This window comes from Homarus americanus, unplaced genomic scaffold (assembly GCF_018991925.1).
Source record: "Homarus americanus isolate GMGI-L3 unplaced genomic scaffold, GMGI_Hamer_2.0 scaffold23884, whole genome shotgun sequence".
NCBI classification, from domain to species: Eukaryota; Metazoa; Arthropoda; class Malacostraca; order Decapoda; family Nephropidae; genus Homarus; species Homarus americanus.
The window spans coordinates 6,580-18,156 of NW_024719211.1; the positions used below are offsets into that span (position 1 = coordinate 6,580).

General features: G+C 42.2%; 1 protein-coding gene across 1 annotated transcript; it reads right to left on the minus strand.

Moving 5' to 3' along the window:
• Positions 1 to 9,455: 9,455 nt before the first annotated feature.
• LOC121859957 (nucleolar protein dao-5-like) lies at positions 9,456 to 10,250 on the minus strand. Its single transcript, XM_042356910.1, has one exon. It carries the CDS (start codon positions 10,248 to 10,250, stop codon positions 9,456 to 9,458), a length of 795 nt encoding a protein of 264 aa, XP_042212844.1.
• Between the last annotated feature and the right edge of the window lie 1,327 nt (positions 10,251 to 11,577).

An 11,577-nucleotide genomic window follows, 5' to 3' on the forward strand; every position in this document is an offset into this window, starting at 1 on the left:
AGAGAGCCGGTGTAATTGTATAGTAGCCAGAGTATTATCACTATGAGATATTCCTTTCCTTGTTAAAGACTTGAAATTTTACATTTAAATTTTACTCTTAGGAAAATATAAATCACTCTGTATCGTAAATTTGTTAACAACACATTGGTTTTAACGACACAATGGTTGGTTGTTAGAACAGTATTGTGTTTTGTGTTTATATAATAGACAGCGAAAGTGTGATGTACGAGTAGTTCTTGTTTTCATTATAAAAAATACTATTTCATCGCTACTTTGTGGAGACATGAAGTGTTAGAGGTGAATTGTAACTGTACCATTGTTTCTGCTACCCCTGGAGGGTGTTGCTTCAGTGTAGGGACCTGTATACTGTGTATTTGTTTTTAGTTTTTTATCTTGGTAATTTGTGATGGCATGGGATCACCTAACCTAAGGTATAGAATATATGCATTTTTCAGTCTGCCAGCAGATGTTGTAAGGTGATCATAATGGCTCTATATGTTCTATCCTTCTCAAGTTGTAGACGGTGTAGGTAATATTCAGGATGGGGATCAAGTAATGAGCGGTGTGTGTGTCTGGGATATTGAAGGTGTTCATGCGCTCAGTTTATCGGTTCCCAATTTTGGAGCGGGAGAGGAATTATCCACAGACGGGTGGGTAGGACTGCCTCTGGTGGTGTGTCCTCCCTCGCCTGCTGGGGATTTATTGCACGGTTTCAGCGAGTAGTATCCCTCTCCCCGTGACCCGATGTGTTAGGAAGGATTTGATGATCAACAAATTTTTGAGAGAGTATTTACGGCTGGTGTCTGGCCGAGCGTAGGGGTTTGTTTATGACCTTTCAAACTTTTAAAGATATTTGAAGAGTAATATTCAACATTTTAATGCTGTTAATAAGGTTCTTAAAGCAGAATATATACGGTGTTTGTGACAGTACCTAAGATTTAGATAGAAAATAGAAGTGTACGTCGTCTGGGCACACTGTACTGTAGTTATAAGTAATATTTAAATCTACTTTAAGCCTCGGATAAGTGTAAACTATATTGTATATCTTAGGATATAATTAAGAGGCAAAGATTTGTAGAGGTAGTCCGCGGAGTTGTGTGTGTCGTAACACAAAGGGCGCCAAGTAGGGAACCATGTCATAACCCTGTCTTTAATGTTCATTGTCTAGATATTATTAAAGGGAAGGGTCTTTCTTTAGTAGTGGGATAGGCAGGTGAAGGGAAGCCTGGGGGTCGACTGCCATCACTGACACATCCTGTTCAATTAACTTTTGGGACGCCCTATATATTCAATATGTAGAGAGAGAGAGAGAGAGAGAGAGAGAGAGAGTCTTGATTTTGATATCAGAGAAAAAACGTAGTTTGTCAGGGTGAGTTCAGGCCTGTGTGGTACTAATTTTAAATATTGTCATCCTCCTCCTCCTTCCCCCTCATGTGTAGACTTCCAGATAGGAACCAGTGTACTGATGTACAAGTAAGGTCAGAAGGTCTCTCCTTGTCTGTCTCATTGTGAAGGATTTGGATGTGACGCCAGTGTGAGGAGCACTGTGTGTTCAACTGTGTAAGGCGGTAATTTTTTCATAACATATTTTCCACAAGTTTCAGCACTAGCTACAAGGGTTTTATGTCTGTCAGCTGCTATAGGCCCCAGGTGACCGTCTTTCCGAACTCCTTATGACAGTAGCACGGGTGTGAAATGGATAACACCCCTTTCCACACACACACACACACACACACACACACACACACACACACACACACACACACACGCGCGCGCGCCCTGAAGATAGCTTACAGCTGTGTGATATTGATATTGAGAATATTTCATGAACATATCGTGATTTCTTCGAATGTGAGAGAGATCCTGCGAAAACTTCCATCAAGTAATGAGAGCAAAGTTTGTTAAGCGCCTAGAAGGAAAGGCGGCGTGACGGAGAGCACGGAGCGGCAGGGAGACTTAAGAAAATCATTCCAAGCTGCAGAGGAGAGACGTAATAACATTTAGCGGAGTCGTGAGAGTGTTTGGTAGACGGGGAGGGAGGCTGCACGTGTAGGAGGGAGCAGTGTGGGCGCCTGTAAGAGAGACCAGTGTGGGCGCGTGGAGGGAGGGAGGGAACAGTGTGGATGCATGAAGGGAGGGAGGGAGCAGTGTGGACGCGTGGAGGAAGGGAATTGGGGGGCATTGTGGGCGCGTGGAGGAAGGGAGGAACGTGGTGCGTGAAGGGAGGAGGGAACAGTGTGAAGGCGTGAAGGGAGGAGAGAGCAGGGCGCGTGGAGGAGGAAGAGAGCGGTTGGGGCGTGGAGGAATGGGTGAGGGCGTGGGGGGGAGAGAACAACGGTGTGAGGGCGTGGGGGAGGAGATAACGGTGAGGGGCGTGGGGGAGAGAAATAACGGTGGAGGGTGTGGAGGGTGGAAGATAACGGTGTGAGGGCGTGGAGGAGGGTGATACCAGTATGGGCGTGTGGAAGAAAGGAGGGGTGTGGACAAGGGTGGGGTTGAATATGACGTTATACAAAGGTGTGATGGGGGGGGGGGGGGCAAACCACCAGACACAGGGACTCTGAGTACAAGGGAGAAGGTACAAGGGGGGTGACCTGAAACACCTGGAGGATGATAGTGGCAGGATAATGAAGGTGTCAGGGGTATGTGGTGGTGTGTGGTGGAGGTGTCAGGGTACGTGGTGGTGGTGGGGTGGAGGTGTCAGGGTGTGGTGGTGGTGTGGGTGGAGGTGTCAGAGTACGTGGTGGTGGTGGTGAGGAGCCAGGGTGCGTGGTGGTGGTGGCAGGAGGTGTCAGGGTACGTGGTATTGGTGGGGTGGAGGTGTCAGGGTACGTGGTATTGGTGGTACAGGACGTGTTGGAAAAGCCTTTGAGTACAGTAACCTTAAACTTGTACTGATAATGAATTCTGGTGTAGCCACATTACTGTACACCCTAAGGAAGGTTAAGAGTACACTGTAGAATAAGAATAGTGAGAGAGAGAGAGAGAGAGAGAGAGAGCAGTAAGAGCTTCTGAATCGCTTGTTGTATATGAACCCACCTCACGTTTCCCTCAGTTTTAAAGTGACGCAGACTCATCCAAAGTATTAACACGCAACAAGCAGATGCACGGCTGCGTACTGGAACATGACGTCTCGTATAACTCTCCGCAGTAAACACAGTGATACTGGGGCACACATATACAGGTTCAGGTTTACAGCGGTGAAAAATAGTTTATTGTGATGTAAATCTTCATATTTCTGATAATCAGGTGACTTATGAGTGAAAGTAGAACTAAGTTACTTACGGAACAAGCAAAAGAAGGAACAAGTTTGGAGACTGCTTCATGCATGTTCAATAGGGTCGAAAGTCCAATATATAAACATTGGTGGAGCGTCGAAAATGCGCTTGGGATAGGGTAGGCAGTGGTTGTTGTTGTTATAATGTTATTACAGCGCTTCAACAACGAAGCTCGTGAAGTGCGTAACACGGTTAGTAATACACTAGGCTGTGGAGCACATGCCTGAAAAAAGACAGGAAAGTGGCTGCTAGAAGCACAGCATAAAGTGTGGGGTCGAACAATAGCGCCATCTATTGAGCTGCCACAAAGTTGTCAGATACTTCCAGATACCATTGTTGCTAGATATTTTAAGATATTTAATTACATGTACTACATGTACTGTACCCTGTACCACAATATACACTCTGAGGTACAGTGCCTACATTATTATGTTCATCAGCTGTGGTCCATACCATGGGAAACTAGTTTTATCAGTTTTATCTTCATATTACTATTCAAATAGTTTACGTATTAGGTTATTTTTTGCCCCGTACCTTTTATTTCACACTCTATACACATACTGTATATCTACAGTATATATTTTTTCTTTCTTATATATATTCAAATATAAGTCTCAAGCATGTATACATGTTCATACATCTGTTTCCATTATAGTGACACAGATGCATATCATCCACCAGCCGCACAAGTCTAGTTAAAATTGAATTGAATTTTGTGCGTGTCTACTATGAGGCGACAAACCTTGGCAGAGCCTTTTAGCGAACTTCCATTGAAACTTAATCACACATCGAAGGAGTCTCTTTCTTGTCTTCCGTATAAATTATATAGTCTTTGATACATGAATGACAAAATCTCATACCTGACTTCTCTGTGCTGGTGGAGCGAATCAGTGGCCATGTAGTGTGCCACCTAGGCAATGTTTACCACTTCTCGGCCAATCAACTGAGCATGTATACAACACGAGCCACGAGTTTGTGTTTCATGTTTACACCCGGCATATTCCTTTGGATTACAGTGATCTTAAAACTTTCTGCAAGTATCTTGTGATATAGCCAGGTTGTGAATGTTTTAGTGCTTCCAATGAGTAACGACATTGATATAGAAGCAGCTGGTCTGTCGTGGCCATAAGAGGGATGTGAGCAACAGTGGCAGAGAACGACCCAAAACTGGTAGTGGTAGGAACCTTTGGCCCACCTTGTGCTGAAGGCTGTTTCAATAAGGGAACAAGAACTGGTGTGGATTCAATATTTAGATCATTCTGGGAGATTGGTGACTGTGGACTGCAGAATGTTTGTATAGAGAAAAAATATGGCTGTTGTCCCAATAAAACATAAACGAATGAAAGCTGAGGTAACCCAGTGTTACAACAACGTAAAGTGTGTGTATGGCAGGTTTCTGTGCCATGCATGACTTGAATGTATCCCACAAGAAATACCATAGAAAAAACTGATTCACAATTAAATAATACAAAAGAAGAATCATTTGTCATCCTAACTTAACTATTACCGAAGACTTTAAAAAGTTACCTGGTAATACTTTAGAAGAGGTGCGCGGGGTTAACAAGCAACATTGTGAAATTTCAGTAGAAGAAAACTTTTTTGTTTTTTTAAGGACATTCCAAAATTTGTGGAGGAATAAATTTTTACCAAACCTAACCTACCCCCCCCCCCCTCCAAAAAAAACCCCAATAAAATGAATAAAATCCAAAAGAACATAAGAAATCAAACCTAACACATCATAATATGAGAGTTATTGGGTTTGGTTTCTTAGTTTTTTTTGTGTTAGGTGAGGTTTAGTAAAACTTCGTTCATCATTTTGGAAGCCGAGAGCCTCAGAGCATTTCCTGGTGTACGAGAGTAATGCTGAGTCATTTCACATCGTTCGTGTTCAAGTAAATCTTTATTATATCCTGAAATAACCAGTCTAATATAGTACCCGTAAAGTGCACCTTAAAGCACACAGAAACAGCTCTTCAAGCAGGAAACCATCGTCTGAATCTTCCGGTAAAAGAGTTGTAAACAATCCTGAAATCGCTTCGATAAGTAAATAGTTTTTTAATGGCCAGTGGTGTTCGTAAAAATTCAGACATATACTATATATAAATGCTGGTAAATGTGTAAATTTTAATGTACTTTGGACTCATCCTCCTCCGGCAGCCTCACTGACTTGACTCCGTCCCCCCTCTTCCACCCTCACTGGCCCCTCGATGTCCCAGCCTCCTCGTAGCTATTTTAGAGTTAGGAGTTAGGGAAAATGTCTTATATGGAGTTTGTGTCTGAGCCGGAATAACATTGGGTGATCCAGAATAACAGTGGAGATATTAGAATGACTGACGGTTGGCATGGTAGAATGGCAGTGGGTAGACCAGAATAAATAAGTATGCAAGGCAGAATGATTATAACCCAGGATGATTGACAATGGACAAGCAAAGAATGAATGATCGTAGGCACGTATGAATAAATGTGAGTACACCAGAATGACTTTGGGCATGACAGAATGACTTTGGGCATGACAGAATGACAGTGGGCAAGCCAGGAAGACAGTGAAACAAGCAATGAAAGCCAGGAAGACAATGAACAAGCCAGGAAGAGGAATAATGAAACAAGCCAGGAGAGATAATAGATCCCAGGACATGGTAGGAGTCTCCTCACTTCTGTGGACTAGTAATGACACAGAACCTTCGATCATAGCTCTAATTCAGTCAAACAGTGCCAGTGGTGTTGACTGAGGTGGTGAGGCCTGGGTCAAGGTAATTAGGTCCTGGAACTCGAGGTCACTAGGTGTGTGTGTGTGTGTGTGTGTGTGTGTGTGTGTGTGTGTGTGTGTGTGTGTGTGTGTGTGTGTGTGTGTGTGTGTGTCCAATAGGGAGATAACAAACACCGCTGGCCAGAATGGGAACACTCTCTCTCTCTCTCTCTCTCTCTCTCTCTCTCTCTCTCTCTCTCTCTCTCTCTCTCTCTCTCTCTCTCTGGGGGGGGTAATCTGGTATTATTAAATAAACGCCAGTAATATAATAAGAGATGTGTTATTACCGCTCCTTAGGATAAGCACCAAACTCAGTCAATTCTATCGATGCTGGATAACAGAGACAGCAGCTAGTGTGAGTCTTCCTTGTTCACAGTGGCAGGCAGGTGTGTGTGTGTGTGTGTGTGTGTGTGTGTGTGTGTGTGTGTGTAGGGCCTGTTATTGTGTTTGCTTGTGTGTCTGTTTGTTTTTGCTTGTTTACGCTTATGTTTTTATGTGATTTTTTGTCTTCATACATGGAATTGATATTAACATCTTCCAGACTTGTTGACCCTGGCACTTATAAAGCATGTCTTTGTTGACCTTAGCACTTATAAACATGTCTTTGTTGACATAGCACTTGTAAACATGTCTTTGTTGACCTTAGCACTTATAAACATGTCTTTGTTGACCTTGGCACTTGTAAACATGTCTTTGTTGACCTTAGCACTTATAAACATGTCTTTGTTGACCTTGGCACTATAAACATGTCTTTGTTTGTCCTTGGCACTTGTAAGCTTATGTCTTTTGTTGACCTTAGCACTTATAAACATGTCTTTGTTGACCTTGGCACTTATAAACTTATGTCTTTGTTGACCTTAGCCTTATAAACATGTCTTTGTTGACCTTGGCACTTGTAAACATGTCTTTGTTGACCTTAGCACTTATAAACATGTCTTTGTTGACCCTTGGCACTTATAAACATGTCTTTGTTGACCTTGGCATATAAACATGTCTTTGTTGACCTTGGCACTTATAAACATGTCTTTGTTGACCTTAGCATATAAACATGTCTTTGTTGACCTTGGCACTTATAAACATGTCTTTGTTGACCTTAAGCACTTATAAACATGTCTTTGTTGTCCTTAGCACCTCGCTTGTCTTTGTTGTCCTTGGCACTTGTAAAACATGTGCTTTGTTGACCTTGGCACTTATAAACATGTCTTTGTTGACCTTAGCATATAAAACATGTCTTTGTTGACCTTAATATAAACATGTCTTTGTTGTCCTTGGCATAGCAAAGCACATGCTGTTGACCTTGGCACTTATAAACATGTCTTTGTTGTCCTTGGCACTTATAAACATGTCTTTGTTGTCACATGGCACTTATAAACATGTCTTTATTGACCTTGGCACTTGTAAACATGTCTTTGTTGATATGGCACTTATAAACATGTCTTTTGTTGACCTTAAGCACTTACTCGTATGTCTTTGTTGTCACTTAGCACTTATAAACATAATGCTGTTGTCCTTAGCGCCTAAACATGTCTTTGTTGACCTTGGCACTTATAAACATGTCTTTGTTGTCCTTAGCATATAAACATGTCTTTTGTTGTCCTTGGCACTTATAAACATGTCTTTGTTGTCCTTGGCACTTATAAACATGTCTTTGTTGATATGGCACTTATAAACATGTCTTTGTTGACCTTGGCACTTGTAAACATGTCTTTGTTGACCTTGGCACTTATAAACCTTATGTCTTTGTTGACCTTGGCACTTATAAAGCAATGTCTTTGTTGACCTTTAAGCGCTATAAACATGTCTTTGTTGTCCTTGGCACTTATAAACATGTCTTTGTTGTCCTTGGCACTTATAAACATGTCTTTGTTGACCTTGGCACTTATAAACATGTCTTTGTTGTCCCTTGGCACTTATAAACATGTCTTTGTTGATCTTAGCACTTATAAACATGTCTTTGTTGATTGGCACTTAAACATGTCTTTTGTTGACCTTGGCACTTGTAAGCATGTCTTTGTTGACCTTGGCACTTATAAACATGTCTTTGTTGACCTTGGCACTTGTAAACATGTTTGTTGACCTTGGCACTTATAAACATATGTCTTTGTTGTCCTTGGCATATAAAACATGTCTTTGTTGACCTTGGCACTTATGGCTTATGTCTTTGTTGACCTTAGCACTTATAAACATGTCTTTGTTGACCTTGGCACTTATAAACATGTCTTTGTTGACCTTGGCATATAAACATGTTTTTTGTTGACCTTAGCGCCTCGGCATGTCTTTGTTGTCCTTGGCACTTATAAACATGTCTTTGTTGTCCTTGGCATATAAACATGTCTTTGTTGACCTTGGCACTTATAAACATGTCTTTGTTGTCCTTGGCACTTATAAACATGTCTTTGTTGTCCTTAGCATATAAACATGTCTTTGTTGTCCTTGGCACTTATAAACATGTCTTTTGTTGACCTTGGCACTTGTAAGCATGTCTTTGTTGACCTTGGCACTTACTCTGACATGTCTTTTGTTGACCTTAGCCTTATAAACCATGTCTTTGTTGACCTTCCAGCACTTGTAAACATGTCTTTGTTGACCTTGGCACTTATAAACATGTCTTTGTTGACCTTGGCACTTATAAACATGTCTTTTGTTGACCTTGGCACTTATAAACATGTCTTTGTTGTCCTTAGCACTTATAAACATGTCTTTGTTGTCCTTAGCATATAAACATGTTTGTTGATATGGCACTTATAAACACTTATGTCTTTGTTGACCTTAGCACTTATAAGCATCTTTGTTGACCTTGGAACTTACTCGCTTATGTCTTTGTTGACCTTAGCACTTATAAAGCATGTCTTTGTTGACCTTGGAACTATAAACATGTCTTTTGTTGACCTTGGCATATAAACATGTCTTTGTTGACCTTGGCACTTATAAACATGTCTTTGTTGACCTTGGCACTTATAAACATGTCTTTGTTGACCTTAGCCTTATAAACTTATGTCTTTGTTGACCTTAGCCACTTATAAACATGTCTTTGTTGTCCTTGGCACTTACGCCAAACATGTCTTTGTTGACCTTGGCACTTATAAACATGTCTTTTGTTGATTATGGCACTTGTAAGCTTATGTTTTGTTGATAACAGCACTTATAAACACCTTATTTTGTTGACCTTGGCATATAAACATACATTACCTGTATGTTGACTTAACAGTTTAACACTAACATAGTCTGCAAGCTTTCCTTTCGATACGGATGCGGTGGCTTCACAGCTCGATAACTCTTAGTAGACTTAGTGGATCCATTTCAGTTTTAGTGTGGGGGTGGATTTTGCAGGGTCTTACTTGCGACTGTTGGGCGTACTGTGGGGTCTTGCTTCGCGACTGTTGGTACCTGCGGGGTTTTACTTTGCGACTGTTGGGCCGTACTGCGGGGTCTTACTTACGACTCTTGGACATACTGCGGGGTCTTGCTTGCGACTGTTGGATGTACTGCGGGTCTTGCTTGCGACTGTTGGACGTACTGCGGGGTCTTGCTTGCGACTGTTGGACGTACTGCGGGGTCTTGTTTGCGACTGTTGGACGTACTGCGGGGTCTTGCTTGCGACTCTTGGACGTACCTGCGGGTCTTGTTTTGCGACTCTTGGACGTACTGCGGGGTCTTGCTGCGACTGTTGGACGTACTGCGGGTCTTGCTTGACTCTTGGACGTACTGCGGGGTCTTGTTTGCGACTGTTGGACGTACTGCGGGTCTTGCTTGCGACTGTTGGACGTACTGCGGGGTCTTCTTGCGACTCTTGGACGTACTGCCGGGTCTTGTTTTGCGACTGTTGGACGTCTGCGGGGCCTTGCTTGCGACTCTTGGACGTACTGCGGGGTCTTGCTTCGACTCTTGGACGTACTGCGGGGTCTTGTTTGCGACTCTTGGGCGTACTGCGGGGCCTTGCTTGCGACTCTTGGACGTACTGCGGGGTCTTGCTTGCGACTGTGGACGTACTGCGGGGTCTTGCTTGCGACTGTTGGACGTACTGCCGGGTCTTGCTTGCGACTGTTGGACGTACTGCCGGGTCTTGCTTGCGACTGTTGGACGTACTGCGGGGTCTTGTTTGCGACTGTTGGACGTACTGCGGGGTCTTGCTTGCGACTGTTGGACGTACTGCGGGGTCTTGCTTGCGACTCTTGGACGTACTGCGGGGGTCTTGCTTGCGACTGTTGGATGTACTGCCGGGGCATTGCTTGCTGCTTGTACTGCTGCCTCTTGTCATTTTAAAATTTATTGACATTTTCTGTCGGGGATACACCTTTTCCCCTGTTAACTCACTCCAACACAGTAACTACCGGAGAAGTTTGTTACCTCAGGAAATGAAAAATAACGAAAATTACTAGTTTATATATTAATTGTAATGTGGGGGGGGGTACTAAATTTTAAAAACAAAGAAATAATAAAAATCAAGGTGTCAGCAGACCAGACCAGACCAGACCCTCTGCCGCTGTACACACAATCAAAAAGTACTGTCTTTGAATGGGTCAAATGAATTTCACAAGAACACTGCGGCCCCTTTTATCTCTGCAGGGTTGTCAAAATCCTTCGCTCCTTGTGTCATATTATCTAACACACAAGTTTAAAGATACTGTTTAAGTGACCTCAAGTCTAGCAAGTCTCACGAACGCATTAACACATAACAAATGGCTTACCTAAATTGAAATTAAGAAGACGGTCATCTTAGGAATTGGTCCTTCGGCAAGACCATTAAATACTAAGCCCAGTTATTGTACTCAGCGCCAAGTGAGCGAGTGTTTAGAAGGTGATGAGACCTTATGACTTGTTTGTGTTATAGTGAGTAACACACACACACACACACACACACACAATTCGTCTCTTCATGGTTAGACTTATGAATGTTAATAATTGTCTTGCCATAGAAGAGGTACAGTAGGGACGGGAGGGGGAGGGGGGGGGATGCAGTCTGAGCCAACCGTAATTTAGTATTTTTATTATACAGTAAAACAAGTGTGTGGCAGTTATTAAAGAGACTGAGACTCATGTTTGTTTGTTGACCGACTGTAAATGTTACCAATTATGTACAGCGATATTTTTGTATTTATAAAATGAAGTCTCGATTACGTTTTTTATATTAGAATTTTTTAATGTTTTAATTGAAGTGAGATGATTAAAACATTTTTTATATGGTTAATGGTTGGTTGAGAGTGTTGGGCACGTTTATGGCCCTACTCTTTACCTTCCAGTAATGACGGTAATTTGTTTTTACAACGTTAGAATGAACTATTGCGGTGAAGGGATACAGATATAACAGTTTACATAACTTTATCCCAGGACGTAAAAGTTAGTCCATAAAATTGAGCCACAACTGGGATTTTTATAGGAAATAATTACATTAAACTGAAAAGGTGTTGTTGATGGCGTGTATAACGGTGAGAGGAACAGCTGTTTGTGGTTGTGTATAAAGGCTGTGTTGTGATGGTTGAGTTATGACAACACACCTCATGCTCCACTCACAGGGATATAACTGTTTTTACCATCAACGTGTTTCTCTTACAG